The sequence below is a fragment of the Hyla sarda genome, chromosome 2, assembly GCF_029499605.1.
Source record: "Hyla sarda isolate aHylSar1 chromosome 2, aHylSar1.hap1, whole genome shotgun sequence".
NCBI classification, from domain to species: domain Eukaryota; kingdom Metazoa; phylum Chordata; class Amphibia; order Anura; family Hylidae; genus Hyla; species Hyla sarda.
Window position 1 is genome coordinate 490324370 of NC_079190.1, and position 26273 is coordinate 490350642.

The 26273-nt window shown below is 44.8% G+C and overlaps 1 protein-coding gene across 5 annotated transcripts in view; it reads left to right on the forward strand.

The window, feature by feature from the left end:
* The window catches only part of SIM2 (SIM bHLH transcription factor 2), a 158019-nt gene that overhangs the window by 93539 nt on the left and 38207 nt on the right, over window positions 1-26273 (forward strand). For 4 of the 5 annotated variants that reach the window (XM_056559613.1, XM_056559615.1, XM_056559614.1 and 1 more), the window contains exon 4: window positions 19843-19951. In XM_056559613.1, coding sequence (XP_056415588.1) covers window positions 19843-19951 — 109 coding nt within the window. Of the gene's footprint in view, window positions 1-6861; window positions 6880-19842; window positions 19952-26273 lie in introns of those variants that run through there. The other variant, XM_056559617.1, reaches the window with a different exon arrangement.

The window sequence follows — 26273 nt, forward strand, 5'->3', positions numbered from 1 at the left end:
ACTTAGTTTGAATGAACACAGAAGTTCTATAAGGCTGTTCAAAAAGAAAATGGAGAGTGGAGACGATGTATCCGGAGAACATACCGTATTTTTCGCCCTATAGGACGCACCGGCGTATAAGACGCACCCAATTTTTAGGGGCAAAATCTAAAAAAATTAAGATTTTGAACCCAATAGTGGTCTTCAACCTGCAGACCTCCAGATGTTGCAAAACTACAACTTCCAGCATGCCCGGACAGCCGTTGGCTGTCCGGGCATGCTGGGAGTTGTAGTTTTGCAACATCTGGAGGTCCGCAGATTGAAGACCACTGCATAGGAGGTAATACTCACGTGTCCCTGCCGCTCCGGACCCGTCACCGCTGCCCTGGATGTCGCTCTGTCGCCATGTCCCCGTCACTCCGGAACGTCTCTGCTGCCGGCCGGGTATCCTCGCTCTCCGTCGCCGCCATCACGTCGTTACGCACACCGACGCACGTACGCGACGACGTGATGACGAGGAAGGAGAGTGCCGGCCATACAAGGGATCCCTGAACGGAGAAGACACCGAGGAGGCAGGTAAGGTCCCCCCCCGGTGTCCTGTAAGCACTAACCCGGCTATTCAGTCGGGCTGTTCGGGACCGCCGTGGTGAGATCGCGGCGGTCCCGAACAGCCCGACTGAACAGCCGGGTCAGTGTCACTTTCCCTTCAGACGCAGCAGTCAGCTTTGATCGCCGCGTCTGAAGGGTTAATACAGGGCACCACCGCGATCGGTGATGTCCTGTATTAGCCGCGGGTCCCGGCCGTTGATGGCCGCAGGGACCGCCACGATAGGGGTGTATTTGCCGTAGAAGACGCACCGACTTTTTACCCCCAGTTTTGGGGAAGAAAAAGTGCGTCTTATACGGCGAAAAATACGGTAATAGTAAAGAGAAGTTTGGGGAGACAAGTCTAGCTAGACACTTTGTGGAGAAGGGACATCAGGTAAGTGAGTTGAAATGGTTAATACTGGAGGAGATCGAGGGTACCGATAGCGAACAAGTTAGAAAGAGATTAAATCAAAGAGACGTTTTCTGGATACATTGTCTCGATTCTTTAACCCCGAAAGGGATGAATGAAATATGTCATTTTAATGTGTTCTTATAAATACTGTCCGATTAGAACCTATTGTTTTAACTGTTTTATGTCACGTTGTATGTAGAAATGAAATCTCGCGAGAGACCTACCTGTATGATAGGTGGTGGTGGGTTCACAGGAACTATGTTGAGAAAGGGAGGAGACTCCTGAAACGTCCAGCAGCTCGCCTGACGGCGCTCACTTCCACACCCCCTCAGAATTAGCGTCCACACGGCCAGGAACGCGCCGTCCAACAAGCAGCAAGTCTTGGATGTGAAGTTCTGAAGACACCGAGTGGATCTCTCTGAGCAGTTTATTGAGCGCCGGGTGATTATGTTCTGTTATTCTCGCTTTAAGTCTTTTGTACGTGAATGAAAAATCGAGATAAAAGAACTTTTTAAGTGCAATTCCCGGTTGTATGTCTATTTGTATATTTATGGTCTATTGTGCTCAGGAAACGGAGCCCGGAGAAGACATAGGGAAGCCACCCATCTGGTGCACACCTGTGGTCTGACTACCTTGTGAAGCTCAACACTATTACACACCTGGATTTGGGGATTTTCTGCCATTCTTCTCTGCATGCCCTCTCAAGCTCTGTCAGGTTGGATGGGGAACATCGGTGGAAGCCATTTTCAGGTCATTCCAGAGATGTTCCATTAAGTGTACAGAGTTGTCCCTAAGCCACTTCCGTGTTGTCTTGGCTGTATGCTTAGGGTTAATGGGGGAGATTTAGCAAGACCTGTCCAGAGGAAAAGTTGCTGAGTTGCCCATAGCAACCAATCAGATCGCTACTTTCACTTTTGAAAAGGCCTCTGCAAAATGAAAGAAGCAAGCTGATTGGTTGCTATGGGCAACTCAGCAACTTTTCCTCTGGACAGGTTTCGATAGATGCCGCCCCCCCCCCCATTTTCTTGTTGAAGGTGAAATCTTTGGCCGAGTCTGTGGTCCAGAGCGCTCTGGATTCGGTTCTTATTAAGAATATCTCTGTACTTTTCTCAATTTATCTTTCTCTCAATCCTAACCAGTCTCCCAGTTCCAGGTACTAAAAACACCCCCACAGAATAATGCTGCCCCCACCCTGCTTCACCATACGGATAGTATTGGGCAGCTGATGAGCAGGGCCGGGTTTTCTCTAGAGGGAGAAAGCTTAGAATTGAGGCCAGAAAGTTCAATCTTGGGGTTTATCAGACCACATAGGTCTACATAGGTTTTTCTTTCTGCTGTTGAGCATTAAAAAGAAAGAAAATGCACTTGATACAAGCCTCCTGTCTGCCATAAAATCTTGTTTCTCACAGTCTGAGACTCCGTAAACTCCAGGCAGCTCTTATGTGTCTTTCATTGAGTAGAGGCTTCTTTCTGGTCATTCTGCCATAAGGTCCAGATTGGTGGAGGCTGTAGTGGTGGTTCTGGACCTTCTGGAAGTTTCTCTCATCAGCACACAGGATCTTTGGAGCTCAGCCAGAGTGACCATTGGGATCTTACCAAGGCCCTTCTCCTCTGATTACTTAGTTTTGTGAGGCGGCAGCTCTAGGAAGAGTCCTGGTTGTTCCAAACTTCTTCCGTGTAAGAATTATGGAGGCCACTCTGCTCTTGGAAACTTTCAGTGCATCAGAATTGTTTTGTCCCCCTCTCCAGATCTGAGCTTCCACACAATCCTGTCTTTGAGCTCTACAGGCAGTTCTTTCTACCTCATGTCTTTGCTTTTGCTCTGATATACATTGTCAGCTGTGGGACCTTATATAGACAGGGCTGTGGGTATTTCCCAATCCTGTCCAATCAACTGAATTAACCACAAGTGACTCTGATCAAGGTGTAGAAATGGGAGGAGCTAGAGCTAAAAATCAAGTGTCTGAATACTTATGTCTGTGCAAAATTATAGTTTTCTCCATTTTTGAAAAATGTGATACCATTTCTAAAATTCTGTTTTTACATTCTGCTTATGGGGTACTGAGTGCCGAATGATAGAGAAAACTTTTTTTTTATTTTTACTGCAACATAAAATGTGGAAAAAAGTTAAAGGGGTTCTGCAGCTAAAATTAAAGGGGTACTCCGGTAGAAAACTAAATTTTTTTAAATCAACTGGTGCCAGAAAGTTAAACAGATTTGTAAATTACTTCTATTAAAAAATCTTAATCCTTCTAGTACTTATTAGCTGCTGAATACTAGAGAGGAAATTATTTTCTATTTGGAACACAGAGCTCTCTGCTGACATCACGACCACAGTGCTCTCTGCTGACATCTCTGTCCATTTCTGGGAACTGTCCAGAGCAGCATATGTTTGCTATGGGGATTTTCTTCTACTCAGGACAGTTCTTAAAATGGACAGAGATGTCAGCAGAGAGCACTGTGTTCCAAAAAGAAAATAATTTCCTCTGTAGTATTCAGCAGCTAATAAGTACTGGAAGGATTAAGATTTTTTAATAGAAGTCATTTACAAATCTGTTTAACTTTCTGGCACCAGTTGATTTAAGAAAAAAAAAAAGTTTTCCACCGGAGTGCCTCTTTAAATGATCCCCTATCCACAGGACTCCCATAGAAAACAATAGAGCATGTGCCGTCTACTGCACGAGCTTCTAACTCAGAGCCGAGGCCTGTTCCGGAGGTTGATGGGGGGTCCCAGCGGTCGGACCTGCCGTGACCAGCTGCTTATCTCCTATCCTGCAGGAACGTGCAGGAACTGAGTTCCTGCACTCTTTTCACAGCAGGAACACTGTTCCCATTAGCAGGAGTTCTGCAGGACCAGCTTTTCAGTGGAAATCTTGGGAGAGTTCCTGCACTTTTTTTCCCTAGGACTTGACCCCTGGGATAAGTTAAAGGGGTACTCTGTTTGAAACATCTTATCCCCTATCCAAAGGATAGTGGATAAGATGTTGGATTTCGGGGTTCCCTCTGATGGGGACCCCAGTGATCTCCGGGCCGGCAGCGATGGTGTCCAGAACATGGAAGCTTTCAGCTTCCACGTTCGTGACGCCATACCCCCTCTTTTCATGTCTCTGGGAGGGTGTGTGATGGCTAGCACATTGCCGTCACGCCTCCTCCCATAGACCTGAATGGAGGGGGTGTGGCGGCTTGCATCACCAGTCATCGGGCACGGAGCAGAGTTTGATCCGTGCACCGAATGACAGGGGTGCTGCACCGGAGATCGCGGGGGTTCCCAGCAGAGGGACCCCCGCTATCTAACATCTTATCCCATATCCTTTGGATAGGGGATGTTTCCAGCGTTGTACCCCTTCAAAGGGGTTATCCAGGAAAAAACTTTTTTATATATATCAACTGGCTCCAGATAGTTAAACAGATTTGTAAATTACTTCTATTAAAAAATATTAATCCTTCCAGTACTTATGAGCTGCTGAAGTTGAGTTGTTCTTTTCTGTCAAAGTGCTCTCTGATGACACGTGTCTCGGGAACCACCCAGTTTAGAAGAAAATCCCCATAGCAAACCTCTTCTAATCTGGGCGGTTCCCGAGACATGTGTCATCAGAGAGCACTTAGACAGAAAAGGACAACTCAACTTCAGAAGCTCATAAGTACTGAAAGGATTAAGATTTTTTAATAGAAGTCATTTACAAATCTGTTTAACTTTCTGGAGCCAGTTGATATATATAAAAAAAAGTTTTTTCCTGGATAACCCTCTAATCTTAATCCTTTCAGTACTTATGAGCTTCTGAAGTTGAGTTGTTATTTTCTGTCTAAGTGCTCTCTGATGACACGTGTCTCGGGAACCGCCCAGTTTAGAAGAAAATCCCCATAGCAAACCTCTTCTAATCTGGGCGGTTCCCGAAACACGTGTCATCAGAGAGCACTTAGACAGAAAAGGACAACTCCACTTCAGAAGCTCATAAGTATGGAGGGGCAAGCTGTGCATAACTAGCTTGCCCCCTGACTGGTGAGCAGTTAAGGGGTTAAGAAATGTACAGGCAAGGTTTTTTTAGCCCCCTCCCCCGCCTGTAAAACTTGTGGGTAAATATAGTGGTATGTCCCATGGGTGGGGGGGAAGGAGTGCACCAATCAGGGGCTTAATAGTTTCCCGGGCTTTCAGGAGCCCTCCCCTGGGTATTTATATCTGTGGTGCCTCCCTTCCCCCCTCAATCTGCCCAGGACCCGGAGTTTTGCCCACCCTCCCTCCCTTTTTTGTATGTCTGTTTATTGTAAGTCACAGCTTGGCGGTAAGAAGACGGTGAAAGCGGGGTCAACCCGGGGTAGACCTCCACACAGGACGGTGTGGCAGCACCTCTCGGGTTGGCAAGAAGCCAATCGGTGTCTTTGTTGCAGTTAAATTGTTATTTATATAAGTAATTTTATAAATAAAGCTGTGGCCGATCCCCACCCACGGAAAAGTTGAATTGTTGTTGTGTCAGTTATTATTTAATAAATTATTGTAATAAGGGGGAGGGGTAGTTATAGCCTGCTAGGAGCTAATTGGGTCTCAACAGTCCTGAAAGGATTAAGATTTTTTTATAGAAGTCATTTACAAATCTGTTTAACTTTCTAGAGCCAGTTGATATATATATATATATAAAAAAGTTTTTTCCTGGATAACCCCTTTAACTTTCTGGAGACAGTTGATATAAAATTTTTTTTGCCTGGAATACCCCTTTAATTTCGGCTGCAGTACCTCTTTAGAGGGTCTGAATTTTTTTTTTAGAAATGCACCTGAACGTACCTGAAGACTATTTAGGGTGTCAAGTACAGTATAATGCATAAATTATTTGTATAATAACTGTATCCCATTATTTATAATAAGCCTATTGTGCTGTTGGTGTCGCAGGTTCGGATTGACCCACCTGAGCACCCTTCCACTGGGCCCAGGCTCTGACATAGTACTAGGCCCCAATGGCTCAGAGGAAGACCCTATAGTGGGTGGTTTTGGAGACAATTACTTGTCACTAGGGTCTTATTTCTTACGGAATGATTCACCCATAACAAGAAAGTTTATGATACGTGAACATGTTATGTGTTGATGGAGGTTGAGCCCTGAAATTTTTTCTCAGGGGCCCCAAAAATCCCTGAATTGTATACATGCTTTGTATGCCAGACTGAGTAGATATCCCCCTTTTACATCTTCTTGTGACTGTTCTATGGCGACTCTTTCAGACTCCCTAATGAATCATTGTCGGCTCCGCTGTTTGCTAAGTAGCGGCAAAAATATATTCAGGCCGTCGCTTAGCAACGGAGAACGCGGGTCACCGCAGGACGACGGCACATCTCCGCGCTCGTGTGGTGAAGAGTTTATGGGGCTTATTTACATTACAGGTCCTGGCTATCATTGTCTATGGAAGTGTTTCCCAACCAGGGTGCCTCCAGCTGTTGCAAAACTACAACCCCCAGCATGCCCGGACAGCCAACGGCTGTCCGGGCATGCTGGGGGTTGTAGTTTTGCAACAGCTGGAGTCACCCTGGTTGGGAAACACTGGACTTTTGGAGCTGCCGGCTATCTCTGAAAGCTCCGTAGGCAGTGAATGGGCAACTTTGAGCACCATTCAAAACAGAGACTAGGGGCCCCATTCTTGAGATTTCAGAGGGCCATGGCAAACAGGTTCCACTAGACAACAACAAACTCCTACGAATTGGAAATGAGACCAACCTGGAATAGACTTTCCTTTCTTACCTAATGGTAGTGTAAACAGAGCCTGGCCGCAAAACAGAGCCTGGCTGCAAAACAGAGCCTGGCCGCAAAACAGAGCCTGGCCGCAAAACAGAGCCTGGCCGCAAAACAGAGCCTGGCCGCAAAACAGAGCCTGGCTGCAAAACAGAGCCTGACCGCAATTCAGTGATAGAGTATAATGGTAAAATGAATTTGTTCCCAGAATCTCTGTACAATATTTCAGCATTATTTATATGTACTGTATGATCCATAGAATAATAGGCTTCCTCTACGGCCCTTTGTTACTGCATGTGTATAGCTCGGCAGGGTCAGAAAGGGAAATATGGATTTTCTTGGAGCCAGTTAAGCTGTTTTCTAGTCAGGAAATGAAAACCACTGGTAGCAGTGTTTTATTCATATTTTATGCAGATATAAGCAATACTTAAAGGGGTTCTCTGGTAGAAAACATATATTTTTTTAAATCAACTGGTGCCAGAAAGTTAAACAGATTTGTAAATTATAGATACAAGGGATGTCAGCTCACCCGATCCTCCGCACGGCAAACAGAAGCCTCCAACTCAAGACGAAAGATGCAGGAGCCAGCTGTGTGATAAACTTCCCCTTTTATTGCATTCCAAGTCTAAACTTCGACATGGACGTCTCAAATACAAACAATAAAAACCTCCTGGACAAGCAACATGACGCGTTTCAGGTCATGCGACCCTTCATCAGATGCATCTGATGAAGGGTCACATGACCTGAAACGCGTCATTTTGCTTTTTCCAAGAGGTTGTTATTGTTTGTATTTGAGACGTCCATGTCGAAGTTTAGACTTGGAATACAATAAAATGGGAAGTTTATCATACAGCCGGCTCCTGCATTTTTCGTCTAGATTTGTAAATTTTTCTATTAAAAAATCTTTACCCTTCCAGTACTTAGTAGCAGCTGTATGCTGAAATTATTTTCTTTTTGAATTTCTTTTTTGTTGAACTGTCCAGAGCAGCATAGGTTTTCTATAAGGATTTTCTTCTTCTCTGGACAGTTCCTGATACGGGCATCAGGTGTCAGCAGAGAGCACTGTGGACAAGACAAAAAAGAAATTAAAAAAAGAAAAGAATTTCCTCTGTAGCATACAGCTGCTAAAAAAAGTACTGGAAGGGTAAAGATTTTTTTAATAGAAGTCATTTACAAATCTGTTTAGCTTTCTGGCATCAGTTGATTTAAAAAAAAAAAAATTGTTCCATAAAGTTATACAGATTTGTAAATTACTTCTATTTAAACATCTTAAGTCTTCCAGTACTTATCAGCTGCTGTATGCTCCAGAGGAATTTGTGTAGTTCTTTCCAGTCTGATCACAGTGCTCTCTGCTGCCACATCTCTCCGTGTCAAGAATTGTCCGGAGCAGGAGAGGTTTGCTATGGGGATTTGCTCCAGCTTTGGATGACTCCTGACATGGACAGAGGTATCAGCAGAGAGCACTGTGGTAAGACTGAGTATGAGCATCAATATTCTTTTTAATTGGTTAACGACCGAGGACGTGTATACACGTGAGCTGTTAACAATGTATGGCGTGGGCTTCTGACGTGAGCCTGGTCCAGCCAGACTCTATCATTCACAGAGCCAGGACTAGCGCTGGAGGAGAGGTAAGCCCTCGGAAGTGGATGGCTTACCTCTCCTCCAGCACTCGTCCTGGCTCTGAGATTGATAAAGCCTGGCTGGACCAAGCTTTATCAATCGAGCGCAGAGCACACAGATCAATGTAGTTCTATGGAACCACATTGATCTGTATGAGTAATCTAATGATTCCTAAAAGTCCCCTAATAAAGTGTAAAAAAAAAAGTTTAATAAAAGATTTTAAAAAAAACACCCATTAACCCCTTCCATATTAAAAGTTTAAATCACCCCCCTTTTCCCAAATTCCATGTGTAAATGTCCAAATTATCAACATTTTATGTTAATTAAACCGCACGGTCAATGGTGTATACATAAAAAAAAGACCAAAATTGCGTATTTTTGGTCAAAATTTATAAAAACCAATCAAAAAATCCAATGAAAACAAAAAGGATACAGATAAAAACTACAGATCATGGCGCAAAAAAAAATGAGCCCTCCAACGGCCTCATATACATAAAAATAAAAAAATTTATAGGGGTCAGAAGATGACATTTTTAAACCTACTAATTTTCGTGCATAAAGTTATAATTCTTTTGTAAAACAAAATCAAACCTATATAAGTAGGGTATCATTTTAATCATATGGACCTACAGAATAATGATAAAGGTGTCATTTTTACCAAAAAGTGCACTGCATAGAATCAGAAGCCCACCAAAATTTACAAAATGCTTTTTCTTTTTTTGTTTTGTTTTTTTCAATTTAGCCCCACAAATATTATTTTTTTCTGGTTTTGCTGTAGATTTTGTGGTGAAATTATTGATGTCATTAGAAAGTAAAACAATCCTTAATATGGGTCTGTAGGTGAAAAATTTTGAAACGTTATGATTTTTAGAAGGTGAGGAGTTCAAAAATGAAAAAAAATGTGGTCCTTAAGTGGTTAAAGTACATAACAATATTACCAATACTTCTTTTTTATGTCCTGTGACGAAGGAGGTGGATCTAGACTTTGTAAAGCCTTAGTTGAAGCTGTAGGTATGAAATCCTCCCTATTAGGTAAGCACCTCCAATAGGTAGGTAGAACATCCTCCTCTATTAGGAAGAAGCCCCAGTAGTTATGTGATTCCCCCTACTAGGTAAAAGCCTCCAGCAGGTATGTAATCCCCCTATTAGGTAGAGGCCCCCAGTAGGAATGTAATCTCCCTATTAGGTAGAAGCCCCAGGTAGGTATGTAATCTTCTTATTAGGTAGAAGCCCCCAGTAGGAATGTAATCTCCCTATTAGGTAGAAGCCCCCAGTAGGTATGTAATCTCCCTATTGGGTAGAAGCCCCCAGTAGGAATTTAATCTCCCTATTAGGTAGAAGACCCCAGTAGGTATGTAATCTCCCTATTAGGTAGAAGCCCCCAGTAGGAATGTAATCTCTCTATTAGGTAGAAGTCCACAGTAGGTAGATAAGTAAATAATCCCCCTATTAGGTAAAGCCTCCTGTAGATAGGTAGGTATGGAACCCTCCCCTTTTAGGTAGAGGACTCCAGTAGTTAGGTAGTCAGGTAGGTAGGAAACCTCCTATCAGGTAGATGCCCCCATTAAGAAGTTATCTCCCATAAGTCCCCTTCAAAACAAAAATAATAAAAATCCCACTCATTTTCCCTCTGCTCCTGCGCTGAGGACCCTCTCCTGCTAGCCAGAGTGGCGCATCATCACGGGGCAGGTCCTGCACCACACTGGATAAAGGAGTGAACATTAAAGAGGCCTCGGAGTGTAGGGAAGGTGAGAGGGATTTTTGTGGTTTGCAGATATCGGTAATATTTGCACACGTACAAGTATTGGTCCAAATGTCCAGTATCGGTACCCATACGAGTATCGGTACATCCCTAATTTTTAAGTACAATACATGTACTGGGACACTGAAATTAGAGCCATGTTATAAAGTGATGTGAACATGGATATCAGCACCACGTCCAGCACTGACACATCTGGAAGACATTGTGTGTGTGCGTACAGTATTCAGCGCACCCCACCGGGCCGCAGATAATACCAGAGATTGGAATATTTCTTTCTATTCAGACTTTACTGCTTTGAATTTAATATGTCTGGCGATTTGTCATGTTCAGTAAAACCTCCTGTCTTTACAAAAATTATTTTGTGATGTAGTAAATCGTTTCTCCTGTCAGCAGAGAAAAATTACATTTGTGTGGTTGAAAACCAGATAAGGAAAAGTAAGGTCGATTGGATGAATCTGGATTCTTTTTTCAGAGCTCGGGGGAATTGAGAGAAATCTCATATAAAACTATAGTATGTGATCTAGAGCAGGACTTTAATATCATCTCTGCCAATAAAGCCAGTAATATGTCATGATGTAATGAGGCAGGTCGAGTAACTGGAGAGATATGGGTAATATATGGGCCAGGGCACAGGTTTAAAGCGGACCTGTCAGCAGGAAAACAGGGGTGTAAGTAACCCCCTGGGTAGATAGAGCTTCTCATCAGGATTCTGGGCATACATTGTTAGCTCCATAGTCTCTTCCAGTGCAGAGATATAAGCCTATTTGTTAATATGTTATTGAGGCTTAAAGGCCCAGGGGGTGTTCCCTAGCATTGCAAGAGCCCAAGGGGCATTCCCCAGCATAGCAAGAGCCCAGGGGGTGTTTCCAAGCATGGTAAAAGTCCAGGAAGGTCAAGTCCATGTCCTCTTATTCACTTCTGTACCCACTTAAATCTGCCACTCAAAAAGGACATGAGATGGACTTACCCGGGCTTTTGCCATGCTGGACTTTTTAAGCCTCATTTAAATATTAGCAAAAAGGCTTACAACTTGACGCTGGAAAGGACTATTTAGATTTTTTTTAAAGTATGCCAAGTAACATGATGTCTAGCCCTATCTAGCCATGTGCTTAATTACACCACTGTTTTCCTGCTGACAGGTCCACTTTAAAGGGAGAGTAGGTGGCTGACTAGGGTGTCAGGTGTGGGGGTGTGTGTTGGAAGTTCTCCAAGACAATGAGCACTTTCCTTAAAGGAACACTTCATTTGGAGATGAAAGATGAAACTAAACAAAAGATAAATGTGCCCAAGCTGTTTGTCATTCTGCAGGATTTTGGTATTCCAGGAATCAAAAATCAGGCCTTTTTTCTTTCAAAGACAGCGCCCTCCTTGTCTCCACTTTGGGAGTGGTATCACAACTTGGCTCCATTCACTTCAATGGAACTGAGCTGCAGAACCACACCCAAATTGGAGACAGACAGGGAGAGGTCTCTGAAAGAAAAAAGGCCTGTTGTTTGATTCATGGAATACCCCTTTAAGCATATTTCTAAAACAGTCTTGTGAGAAATACATATGATCTGTTCCTATTTATGGATGGTTAACGAGTGGGAGGAAGGAGCTTAGCCTTGAGGGTAGGGCTTAACAGCAGTACGTGGGGGGAGGCTCCTGCTGCACCTAGTTCTCGTACAGACAAAGGACAGTGAGGAAAGAGAGAGAGGGCATGGGTGATCTCGGAGGCCATACAGAGATGACTTCAACAAATATTTCAAAAGAAATTAAGAGAGGATTTTTTTAATAGTTTTTTTTTTGCTTTTCTATGTTTGATGATAGAAGAATGAAACATTGTTGAGCCCCTGTGTCCACTACAAGAGAATCCACCATGGGCCCAGGCTCTGAAACAATGATAGGCCTCATTGGTCCACCAGAAGACAGACATATTTTCAACTTTATGTGTCTGTGTGTACATATGTACGTTAGTGTGTTTATGTGTCTGTATGCATGCTCGTATATGTTTTGGTGTTTGCATGTTGTTACGCCGAGCGCTCCGGGTCCCCGCTCCTCCCCGGAGCGCTCGCTTCACTCCCTCCGCTGCAGCGCTCCGGTCACGTCCTCTGACCCGGGGCGCTGCGATCCTGCTGCCAGCCGGGATGCGATTCGCGATGCGGGTAGCGCCCGCTCGCGATGCGCACCCCGGCTCCCCTACCTGACTCGCTCCCCGTCTGTTCTGTCCCGGCGCGCGCGGCCCCGCTCCCTAGGGCGCGCGCGCGCCGGGTCTCTGCGATTTAAAGGGCCACTGCGCCGCTGATTGGCGCAGTGGTTCCAATTAGGGTTTTCACCTGTGCACTTCCCTATATTACCTCACTTCCCTTGCACTCCCTTGCCGGATCTTGTTGCCTTAGTGCCAGTGAAAGCGTTCCTTGTGTGTTCCTTGCCTGTGTTTCCAGACCTTCTGCCGTTGCCCCTGACTACGATCCTTGCTGCCTGCCCCGACCTTCTGCTACGTCCGACCTTGCTTCTGCCTACTCCCTTGTACCGCGCCTATCTTCAGCAGCCAGAGAGGTGAGCCGTTGCTAGTGGATACGACCTGGTCACTACCGCCGCAGCAAGACCATCCCGCTTTGCGGCGGGCTCTGGTGAAAACCAGTAGTGGCTTAGAACCGGTCCACTAGCACGGTCCACGCCAATCCCTCTCTGGCACAGAGGGTCCACTACCTGCCAGCCGGCATCGTGACAGTAGATCCGGCCATGGATCCCGCTGAAGTTCCTCTGCCAGTTGTCGCTGACCTCACCACGGTGGTCGCCCAGCAGTCACAACAGATAGCGCAACAAGGCCAACAGCTGTCTCAACTGACCGTTATGCTACAACAGTTGCTACCACAGCTTCAGCAGTCATCTCCTCCGCCAGCTCCTGCACCTCCTCCGCAGCGAGTGGCCGCTCCTGGGATACGCTTATCCTTGCCGGATAAATTTGATGGGGACTCTAAGTTTTGCCGTGGCTTTCTTTCCCAATGTTCCCTGCATCTGGAGATGATGTCGGACCTGTTTCCCACTGAAAGGTCTAAGGTGGCTTTCGTAGTCAGTCTTCTGTCCGGAAAAGCCCTGTCATGGGCCACACCGCTCTGGGACCGCAATGACCCCGTCACTGCCTCTGTACACTCCTTCTTCTCGGAAATCCGAAGTGTCTTTGAGGAACCTGCCCGAGCCTCTTCTGCTGAGACTGCCCTGTTGAACCTGGTCCAGGGTAATTCTTCCGTTGGCGAGTATGCCGTACAATTCCGTACACTTGCTTCAGAATTGTCCTGGAATAATGAGGCCCTCTGCGCGACCTTCAAAAAAGGCCTATCCAGCAACATTAAAGATGTTCTGGCCGCACGAGAAATTCCTGCTAATCTACATGAACTTATTCACCTAGCCACTCGCATTGACATGCGTTTTTCTGAAAGGCGTCAGGAACTCCGCCAAGATATGGACTCTGTTCGCACGAGGCGTTTCGTCTCCTCGGCTCCTCTCTCCTCTGGTCCCCTGCAATCTGTTCCTGTGCCTCCCGCCGTGGAGGCTATGCAGGTCGACCGGTCTCGCCTGACACCTCAAGAGAGGACACGACGCCGTATGGAGAACCTCTGCCTGTACTGTGCTAGTACCGAACACTTCCTGAGGGATTGTCCTATCCGTCCTCCCCGCCTGGAAAGACGTACGCTGACTCCGCACAAAGGTGAGACAGTCCTTGATGTCTACTCTGCTTCTCCACGTCTTACTGTGCCTGTGCGGATGTCTGCCTCTGCCTTCTCCTTCTCTACAGTGGCCTTCTTGGACTCTGGATCTGCAGGAAATTTTATTTTGGCCTCTCTCGTCAACAGGTTCAACATCCCAGTGACCAGTCTCGCCAGACCCCTCTACATCAATTGTGTAAATAATGAAAGACTGGACTGTACCATACGTTTCCGCACGGAGCCCCTTCTTATGAGCATCGGATCTCATCATGAGAGGATTGAACTTTTGGTCCTCCCCAATTGCACCTCGGAGATTGTTCTTGGACTTCCCTGGCTTCAACTTCATTCCCCAACCCTGGATTGGTCCACTGGGGAGATCAAGAGTTGGGGGTCCTCTTGTTCCAAGAACTGTCTAAAACCGGTTCCCAGTAACCCTTGCCGTAACTCTGTGGTTCCTCCAGTAACCGGTCTCCCTAAGGCCTATATGGACTTCGCGGATGTTTTCTGCAAAAAACAAGCTGAGACTCTACCTCCTCACAGGCCTTATGATTGCCCTATCGACCTCCTCCCGGGTACTACTCCACCCCGGGGCAGAATTTATCCTCTCTCTGCCCCAGAGACTCTTGCCATGTCCGAATACGTCCAGGAGAATCTAAAAAAGGGCTTTATCCGTAAATCCTCCTCTCCTGCCGGAGCCGGATTTTTCTTTGTGTCCAAAAAAGATGGCTCCCTACGTCCTTGCATTGACTACCGCGGTCTTAATAAAATCACGGTTAAGAACCGCTACCCCTTACCCCTCATCTCTGAACTCTTTGATCGCCTCCAAGGTGCCCACATCTTCACTAAATTGGACTTAAGAGGCGCCTATAACCTCATCCGCATCAGAGAGGGGGACGAGTGGAAAACGGCATTTAACACCAGAGATGGACACTTTGAGTATCTGGTCATGCCCTTTGGACTGTGCAATGCCCCTGCCGTCTTCCAAGACTTTGTCAATGAAATTTTTCGTGATCTGTTATACTCCTGTGTTGTGGTATATCTGGACGATATCCTAATTTTTTCTGCCAATCTAGAAGAACACCGCCAGCATGTCCGTATGGTTCTTCAGAGACTTCGTGACAACCAACTCTATGCCAAAATTGAGAAATGTCTGTTTGAATGCCAATCTCTTCCTTTTCTAGGATATTTGGTCTCTGGCCAGGGACTACAGATGGATCCAGACAAACTCTCTGCCGTCTTAAATTGGCCACGCCCCTCCGGACTCCGTGCTATCCAACGCTTTTTGGGGTTCGCCAATTATTACAGGCAATTTATTCCACATTTTTCTACCATTGTGGCTCCTATCGTGGCTTTAACCAAGAAAAATGCTGATCCCAAGTCCTGGCCTCCTCAAGCAGAAGACTCCTTTAAACGACTCAAGTCTGCCTTTTCTTCGGCTCCCGTGCTCTCCAGACCTGACCCTTCCAAACCCTTCCTATTGGAGGTTGATGCCTCCTCAGTAGGAGCTGGAGCTGTTCTTCTACAAAAAAATCCTTCCGGGCATGCTGTCACTTGTGGTTTTTTCTCTAGGACCTTCTCTCCAGCGGAGAGGAACTACTCCATCGGGGATCGAGAGCTTCTAGCCATTAAATTAGCACTTGAGGAATGGAGGCATCTGCTGGAGGGATCAAGATTTCCTGTTATTATCTACACCGACCACAAGAACCTCTCCTACCTCCAGTCGGCCCAACGGCTGAATCCTCGCCAGGCCCGGTGGTCTCTGTTCTTTGCCCGATTTAATTTTGAGATTCACTTTCGTCCTGCCGATAAGAACATTAGGGCCGATGCTCTCTCTCGTTCCTCGGATGCCTCAGAAGTTGATCTCCCTCCGCAACACATCATTCCACCTGACTGCCTGATCTCCACTTCTCCTGCCTCCATCAGGCAGACTCCTCCAGGAAAGACCTTTGTTTCTCCACGCCAACGCCTCGGAATCCTCAAATGGGGTCACTCCTCCCATCTCGCAGGTCATGCGGGCATCAAGAAATCTGTGCAACTCATCTCCCGCTTCTATTGGTGGCCGACTCTGGAGACGGATGTTGGGGACTTTGTGCGAGCCTGCACTATCTGTGCCCGGGATAAGACTCCTCGCCAGAAGCCCGCTGGTTTTCTTCATCCTCTGCCTGTCCCCGAACAGCCTTGGTCTCTGATTGGTATGGATTTTATTACTGATTTACCCCCTTCCCGTGGCAACACCGTTATTTGGGTGGTCGTTGATCGATTCTCCAAAATGGCACATTTCATCCCTCTTCCTGGTCTTCCTTCTGCGCCTCAGTTGGCTAAACAATTTTTTGTACACATTTTTCGTCTTCACGGGTTGCCTACGCAGATTGTCTCGGATAGAGGGGTCCAATTCGTGTCTAAATTCTGGAGGGCTCTCTGTAAACAACTCAAGATTAAATTAAATTTTTCCTCTGCATATCATCCCCAGTCCAATGGACAAGTAGAAAGAATTAACCAGATCCTGGGTGATTATTTGCGACATTTTGTTTCCTCCCGCCAGGATGACTGGGCAGATCTCCTTCCATGGGCCGAATTTTCGTATAACTTCAGGGTCTCTGAATCTTCCTCCAAATCCCCATTTTTCGTGGTGTACGGCCGTCACCCTCTTCCCCCCCTCCCTACCCCCTTGCCCTCTGGTCTGCCCGCTGTGGATGAAATTTCTCGTGACCTTTCCATTATATGGAGAGAGACCCAAAATTCTCTCTTACAGGCTTCTTCACGCATGAAGAGGTTCGCGGATAAGAAAAGAAGAGCTCCCCCCGTTTTTTCCCCTGGAGACAAGGTATGGCTCTCCGCTAAATATGTCCGCTTCCGTGTCCCTAGCTACAAGTTGGGACCACGCTATCTTGGTCCTTTCAAAATTTTGTGTCAAATTAATCCTGTCTCTTATAAACTTCTTCTTCCTCCTTCTCTTCGTATCCCTAATGCCTTTCACGTCTCTCTTCTCAAACCACTCATCCTCAACCGTTTTTCTCCCAAATCTGTTCCTCCCACTCCTGTTTCCGGCTCCTCGGACGTCTTCTCGGTCAAGGAAATTTTGGCTGCCAAAAAGGTCAGAGGGAAAAATTTTTTTTTAGTAGACTGGGAGGGTTGTGGTCCTGAAGAGAGATCCTGGGAACCTGAGGACAACATCCTTGACAAAAGTCTGCTCCTCAGGTTCTCAGGCTCCAAGAAGAGGGGGAGACCCAAGGGGGGGGGTACTGTTACGCCGAGCGCTCCGGGTCCCCGCTCCTCCCCGGAGCGCTCGCTTCACTCCCTCCGCTGCAGCGCTCCGGTCACGTCCTCTGACCCGGGGCGCTGCGATCCTGCTGCCAGCCGGGATGCGATTCGCGATGCGGGTAGCGCCCGCTCGCGATGCGCACCCCGGCTCCCCTACCTGACTCGCTCCCCGTCTGTTCTGTCCCGGCGCGCGCGGCCCCGCTCCCTAGGGCGCGCGCGCGCCGGGTCTCTGCGATTTAAAGGGCCACTGCGCCGCTGATTGGCGCAGTGGTTCCAATTAGGGTTTTCACCTGTGCACTTCCCTATATTACCTCACTTCCCTTGCACTCCCTTGCCGGATCTTGTTGCCTTAGTGCCAGTGAAAGCGTTCCTTGTGTGTTCCTTGCCTGTGTTTCCAGACCTTCTGCCGTTGCCCCTGACTACGATCCTTGCTGCCTGCCCCGACCTTCTGCTACGTCCGACCTTGCTTCTGCCTACTCCCTTGTACCGCGCCTATCTTCAGCAGCCAGAGAGGTGAGCCGTTGCTAGTGGATACGACCTGGTCACTACCGCCGCAGCAAGACCATCCCGCTTTGCGGCGGGCTCTGGTGAAAACCAGTAGTGGCTTAGAACCGGTCCACTAGCACGGTCCACGCCAATCCCTCTCTGGCACAGAGGGTCCACTACCTGCCAGCCGGCATCGTGACACATGTGCTGTAAATGTGTGTTTTGGTGCTTATATATGTGAAGTCATAGGTATGTTGGTGTGTTTGCAGCTGTGTATGTGGGTTATTTGTGTGATTCTTTATTAAAATTTTATAATACAAAAATCCCATTAGGGTGCTCACATGCCTGATCCGAGGCATAACCATGCATGAGTGTATGTGTATCTATTTATCTATGTGTGTGTAGACATATATGTCTGTATTATTGTTAGTTTTTAGAAATCATATGAAGTACATTTAATAAAGTGGTCAGTATATTGTAATATATGTTAAAGGGGTACTCCGGTGAGATTTTTTTTAATCAACAAGTGCCAGAAAGTTAAACAGATTTGTAAATTACTTCTATTAAAAAATCTTAATCCTTCCTGTACTTATTAGCTGCTGAATACTACAGTGGAAATTCTTTTCCGTTTGAAACACAGAGCTGTCTGCTGACATAACGAGCACAGTGCTCTCTGCTGACATCTCTGTCCATTTTAGGAACTGTCCAGAGTAAAAGGAAATCCCCATAGCAAACATATGCTGTTCTGGACAGTTCCTAAAATGGACAGCAGAGGTCAGCAGAGAGCACTGCGGTCATGACATCAGAGGAAATGCATATCTTTTTTGGATTTCTCTTTAGTATACAGCCCCTAAAAAGTACTGGAAGGATTAAGAGCAGAGAGCACTGTGCTCATGATGTCAGCAGACAGCTCTGTGTTTCAAAAATAATTTCCGCTCTAGTATTCAGCAGCTAATAAGTACAGGAAGGATTAAGATTTTTTTAATAGAAGTAACCAGTTGATTTAAAAAAAAAAAAAAGTTTTTCACCAGAGTACCCCTTTAAAATAATGTTGCTCAATATTAACATCAATCTTAGTTTATCATTTAGCATTAAAGAAAACCTGTCATAATTTCCATGCTGCCTGAACCAAGAGTCATAAGGGCGGTCCTGCAGCATCTTCTTCCCGCCCACCAGCCTTGATTGATAGATCTCTTGCTGTTGGGGTATGGGGAAAAATCTATCATTCAAGGCTAGTGGGGCGAGGAGAAGCCACCGGAGACTGCCCCCATGACTAGTGGTCCAGGCAGTAAGAAAGGGATGACAGGTTCCCTTTAAACGATGCACAGATATCACAGATTGGCTTCCAATGCAATAAAGATTAAAGAAATACAAAATTGTCTGTGTTATAGAAATATATAAAACTTGACCATTAAAAGAGGAATTTTTGTTCATTGTCATGCTATGATGGCCTTTGCTTAGAATAGGCCATTAAAATTAGATCGGTGGTGGTCTGACTCGTATTCAAGAGGATACGCCAACAATGATGTAAGGAAAGATAACCCCTTATGCATAACATATTAAAGGGCTTGTCCAAGTAAATATATTTATATGTAAAAGTGCTTAGGGTAAGTGGACAAAAAAAAACAAAACACATACTCACCTGCTGCTGATCCCCCACTAGTGCCGAGCAGACGAGGCTATTCCTGCTACTTGGAACTTCCTGTTCTCCATCCCAACATGCAGGAAATGCCTCTTCAGCCAATGACTAGATGAGGCGTGTCCCAACTATGGCCAGCAATTGGCTAAGAGGGCATTTTATGTCTGCCAGGACAGAGAACAGGAAGGTCTGAGAAGGTGGGGGGCCTGCTGGCCCCCCACCTTCTCAGACCTTCCTGTTCTCTGTCCTTGGCAGACATAAAATGCCCTCTTAGCCAATTTCTGGCCATAGTTGGGACACGCCTCATGTGATACCCTTTGCTTAGAAGACATATGAATTTGTCTGCATGCAGAAGTGGCTACAGGAGCCCTTTATGGTCTATATCAGTGGTCTCCAAACTGTGGACCTCCATCTCCACGCCGGGAGTTGTAGTTTTGCAACATTTGGGGACCACCGTTCCATAGTATTCTCCAGACGTATGAGCAAACACTGTGTTATAAGTGCAGGAATCCATTCCAAGTATGAAATGCGGGATTTTCTGTAACCTCTCTGAATTTCCATGACTCTTAGAAGATCTAGAGTCTGTAGAACTCTCCTCCTTGATGAAAAGTCATTGTTCTTCAGAGGAGAGAATTGAGACATTACATTCAGATCAGGTATCGTCTGCTAACTCTATTTGTGTTCTCCTGGCAGGTGGAACTGACCGGCAACAGTATTTATGAATATATCCATCCTTCAGATCATGATGAGATGACGGCCGTACTGACAGCTCATCAGCCCCTTCACCCGCACTTGTTACAAGGTAGATTTCTATTACGTGTTTGAATAAATCTCTCATATTACAGTCATTTTTACTTGTATGTTGTATATTGGTGTTGTGCGACTGTTCAGCATTGAAACCAGACATCTCGTATTGGAATCGTGTATTAGGTGTAAGTATGGGGTCATGCAGCCTTGGTTGTTTACAGCATTGATGTAGATCTTTTTAAGAACCTTTTTAAGCTCAGGGCACCCCTCGTAATTTTTTTTTTCAGGGGGCACTCCTATCAAATATTTTTTAGCAAAAGACAACAAAACAATGCACAATACCTATATATCTGTTGGCTATATAGATTATATTGCTGCTATATCCAGTAACTCACAGGTGATGTCTTCTTTGATCAGAGTTGTTCTCTTTTCTTCTTCCATCTGGCCCAGGTCATCACAACAATTTCTTCCAGCCAAAATTCACCCCAGAACCTGCAACACAAACATCTTAGACCGCGTACATTTCTACCATCACCATCCCCTTTTCCCACAAATGCCTCCAGCCTCCCCCCAAAAGCCTCCAGCCTCCCCCACACTGACAATACCTTCAGCCTCCCCACACACACAATACGTCCAGCCACCCCACATCCAATGCCTCCAGCCTCCCCCAAACAAAATTCCTCCAGCCTCCCTCAAATGCCTTTAGCCTCTCCCCCACATATGCACACAATGCCTCCTGCTTCCCTAAATCCAGCCTCACCCAGAATGTCTCAAGCCCCCCCCCCCCCCCACACACACACAATGGCTCCAGCCTGCCACAAATGCCTTCCGCCTCCAAAACACATACACAATATCACCAACCTCCCCTAAATGCCTCCTGCCCCCCCCCCCCACACACAGTACCTCCAGCCTCCCACACACAAAATGCCTGTAGCCTCCCCCACACAAAATGCCTTCAGCCTTCCCAAAATGCCTTAGAAATGAATGGCTGTATAATTAGTTATTTTGAGGGGACACAACATTAAACACTGTTATACAGGCTGTGTACTCGTTACTTTACATTGGAACAGAGGGTTATTTCTTCAGTGTTGTCACATGAAAAGATAGAAGAAAATATTTACAAAAATGTGAGGGGTGGACTCACCTATGGGAGATACTGTATATATAATGTGAGGGGTGGACTCACCTATGGGAGATACTGTATATATAATGTGAGGGGTGGACTCACCTATGGGAGATACTGTATATAATGTGAGGGGTGGACTCTCTTATGGAAGATGCTGTATATAATGTGACGAGTGGACTCACTTATGGGAGATGCTGTATATATAATGTGAGGGGTGGAGTCACTTATGGGATATACTGTATATATAATGTGAGGGGTGGACTCACTTATGGGAGATGCTGTATATATAATGTGAGGGGTGGAGTCACTTATGGGATATACTGTATATATATTGTGAGGGGTGGACTCACTTATGGGAGATACTGTATATATAATGTGAGGGGTGGACTCACTTATGGGATATACTGTATATATAATGTGAGGGGTGGACTCACTTATGGGAGATGCTGTATATATTGTGAGGGGTGGACTCACTTATGGGAGATACTGTATATATAATGTGAGGGGTGGACTCACTTATGGGAGATACTATATATAATGTGAGGGGTGGACTCACTTATGGGAGATATTGTATATATAATGTGAGAGGTGGACTCACTTATGGGATATACTGTATATATAATGTGAGGGGTGGACTCATCTATAGGGATACTGTATATAATGTGAGGGGTGGACTCACTTATGGGATATACTGTATATAATGTGAGGGGTGGACTCACTTATGGAAGATGCTGTATATATTGTGAGGGGTGGACTTACTTATGGGATATACTGTATATATAATGTGAGGGGTGGACTCACTTATGGGAAATACTGTATATATAATGTGAGGAGTGGAGTCACTTATGGGAGATACTGTATATATAATGTGAGGGGTGGACTCACTTATGGGAGATACTGTATATAATGTGAGGGGTGGAGTCACTTATGGGAGATACTGTATATAATGTGAGGGGTGGAGTCACTTATGGGAGATACTGTATATATAATGTGAGGGGTGGACTCACTTATGGGAGATACTGTATATATAATGTGAGGGGTGGACTCACTTATGGGATATACTGTATATATAATGTGAGGGGTGGACTCACTTATGGGAGATACTGTATATATAATGTGAGGGGTGGAGTCACTTATGGGAGATACTGTATATATAATGTGAGGGGTGGACTCACTTATGAAAGATGTTGTATATAATGTGAGGGGTGGACTCCCTTATTGGATACACTGTATATATAATGTGAGGGGTGGACTCACTTATGGGATATACTGTATATAATGTGAGGGGTGGACTCCCTTATAGGATATACTGTATATATAATGTGAGGGGTGGACTCACTTATTGGAGATACTGTATATTATGTGAGGGGTGGACTCACTTATGGGAGATACTGTATATATAATGTGAGGGGTGGACTCACTCATGGGAGATACTGTATAATGTGAGGGGTGGACTCACTTATGGGATATACTGTATATATAATGTGAGGGATGGACTCACTTATGGGAGATACTGTATATATAATGTGAGGGGTGGACTCACTCATGGGAGATACTGTATAATGTGAGGGGTGGACTCACTTATGGGAGATACTGTATAATGTGAGGAGTGGACTCACTTATGGGATATACTGTATATATAATGTGAGGGGTGGACTCACTCATGGGAGATACTGTATATATAATGTCAGGGGTGGACTCACTTATGGGATATACTGTATATATAATGTGAGGGGTGGACTCACTTATGGGAGATACTATATATATAATGTGAGAGGTGGACTCACTTATGGGAGATACTGTATATAATGTGAGGGGTGGACTCACTTATGGGAGATACTGTATATATAATGTGAGGAGTGGACTCACTTATGGGAGATACTGTATATATAATGTGAGGAGTGGACTCACTTATGGGAGATACTGTATATATAATGTGAGGGGTGGAGTCACTTATGGGAGATACTGTATGTATAATGTGAGGGGTGGACTCACTTATGGGAGATACTGTATATATAATGTGAGGGATGGACTCACTTATGGGAGATACTGTATATATAATGTGAGGGGTGGAGTCACTTATGGGAGATACTGTATGTATAATGTGAGGGGTGGAGTCACTTATGGGAGATACTGTATATATAATGTGAGGGGTGGACTCACTTATGGGATATACTGTATATATAATGTGAGGGGTGGACTCACTTATGGGATATACTGTATATATAATGTGAGGGTGGAGTCACTTATGGGAGATATTGTATATAATGTGAGGGGTGGACTCACTTATGGGAGATATTGTATATAATGTGAGGGGTGGACTCACTTATGGGATATACTGTATATATAATGTGAGGGGTGGAGTCACTTATGGGATATACTGTATATATAATGTGAGGGGTGGAGTCACTTATGGGAGATACTGTATATATAATGTGAGGGGTGGACTCCCTTATAGGATATACTGTATATAATGTGAGGGGTGGACTCACTTATGGGAGATACTGTATGTATAATGTGAGGGGTGGACTCACTTATGGGAGATACTGTATATAATGTGAGGGGTGGAGTCACTTATGGGAGATATTGTATATAATGTGAGGGGTGGACTCACTTATGGGAGATATTGTATATAATGTGAGGGGTGGAGTCACTTATGGGATATACTGTATATATAATGTGAGGGGTGGAGTCACTTATGGGAGATACTGTATATGTAATGTGAGGGGTGGAGTCACTTATGGGAGATACTGTATATAATGTGAGGGGTGGACTCACTTATGGGAGATACTATATATAATGTGAGGGGTGGACTCACTTATGGGATATACTGTATATATAATGTGAGGGGTGGACTCACTTATGGGATATACTGTATATAATGTGAGGGGTGGACTCACTTATGGGAGATACTGTATATATAATGTGAGGAGTGGACTCACTTATGGGAGATACTGTATATATAATGTGAGGGGTGGAGTCACTTATGGGATATACTGTATATATAATGTGAGGGGTGGACTCACTTATGGGAGATACTGTATGTATAATGTGAGGGGTGGACTCCCTTATAGGATATACTGTATATATAATGTGAGGGGTGGACTCACTTATGGGAGATACTGTATATATAATGTGAGGGGTGGACTCACTTATGGGATATACTGTATATAATGTGAGGGGTGGACTCACTTATGGGAGATACTGTATATAATGTGAGGGATGGACTCACTTATGGGATATACTGTATATATAATGTGAGGGGTGGACTCACTTATGGGATATACTGTATATATAATGTGAGGGGTGGAGTCACTTATTGGATACACTGTATATATAATGTGAGGGGTGGACTCACTTATGGGATATACTGTATATAATGTGAGGGGTGGACTCCCTTATAGGATATACTGTATATATAATGTGAGGGGTGGACTCACTTATGGGAGATACTGTATGTATAATGTGAGGGGTGGACTCCCTTATAGGATATACTGTATATATAATGTGAGGGGTGGACTCACTTATGGGAGATACTGTATATATAATGTGAGGGGTGGACTCACTTATGGGAGATACTGTATATAATGTGAGGGATGGACTCACTTATGGGATATACTGTATATATAATGTGAGGGATGGACTCACTTATGGGATATACTGTATATATAGACTCACTTATGGGATATACTGTATATATAATGTGAGGGGTGGACTCACTTATGGGATATACTGTATATAATGTGAGGGGTGGACTCACTTATGGAAGATGCTGTATATATTGTGAAGGGTGGACTCACTTATGGGATATACTGTATATATAATGTGAGGGGTGGACTGACTTATGGGAGATACTGTATGTATAATGTGAGGGGTGGACTCCCTTATAGGATATACTGTATATATAATGTGAGGGGTGGACTCACTTATGGGATATACTGTATATATAGACTCACTTATGGGATATACTGTATATATAATGTGAGGGGTGGACTCACTTATGGGATATACTGTATATAATGTGAGGGGTGGACTCACTTATGGAAGATGCTGTATATATTGTAAAGGGTGGACTCACTTATGGGATATACTGTATATATAATGTGAGGGGTGGACTCACTTATGGGAGATACTGTATATATAATGTGAGGAGTGGACTCACTTATGGAAGATGCTGTATATAATGTGAGGAGTGGACTCACTTATGGGAGATACTGTATGTGTGGTCCTACTCCTATCTGTGTTGTTCACTGCTTTGAGTCCCTCACAGAGATCTTCACCTAACAACTTCTATCTCTATAATGGCTGCTGAAGCTATGTGCATGGGCCTTTATAGTGGCTTTGACATCACCTTTATCTAGACCGAACCAAACTTTTAGCAAACTTCTGACCGAACTTGGGTTCTAGGGGTTCCGTTCGCTCATTGATAGATCACATAACTTGGCAGGAATGGTGAAAGATAGAGGGCAGGGCTGGGACAACATGTACTTTTTAATGAATGAGAGAGCTGTCATCGTAATATATAGGTAAAACATCAGACAGCAGTAGATTCAATATATAGTCATGGTAGATCTCATGGACACCTGATCATAGTCAGAGGTAAACCGAGGATAAGTGGGCAGTCTTGCATGTCCTTCCCCTTTAATTCTAAGGCGATACTCTTTGACTGTAAATACTCACTAGCAGTTATGTCATGGTATAAAGCTCCATCCTTTATTTCAGGATCATTGTACTCATCTTCATTATTCCTCACGGATTTGTAAATTCTGCACCTGTGGATTTTCTTTGCGCAGTAACTATTTTAGATCATTAACCATTCAGTGTCCGCGGGGATTAGAAATGCAAGCCTCATTGTGTTACTAGCATCAGATTGTCTGACTGGAATGTTTATCATAGGCCATCGTTTTTTATTTTCTTAGTCAAACAGCTCATTGTAATTCCAAAGCTGATAGGACAACATTTTGGCTGAGATTCTGGAGATCTGGATGTGACTTAAAGACAATCTTGGAAAGACCTGCTAACCAAGAAAAAGCACATTGTATGCGGCAAGCAGCTGTGTTGTATGCGGGGAACATGCCAAATGTTATAGAAATCTGTACAGAAGCCCTTAAAGGAGTACTCCGCATACATATATATATTTTTTTTTAATCAACTGGTGCCAGAAAGTTATACAGATTTGTAAATTACTTCTATATAAAATCTTAATCCTTCCAGTACTTATCAGCTGCTGTATGCTCCAGAGGAAGTTGTG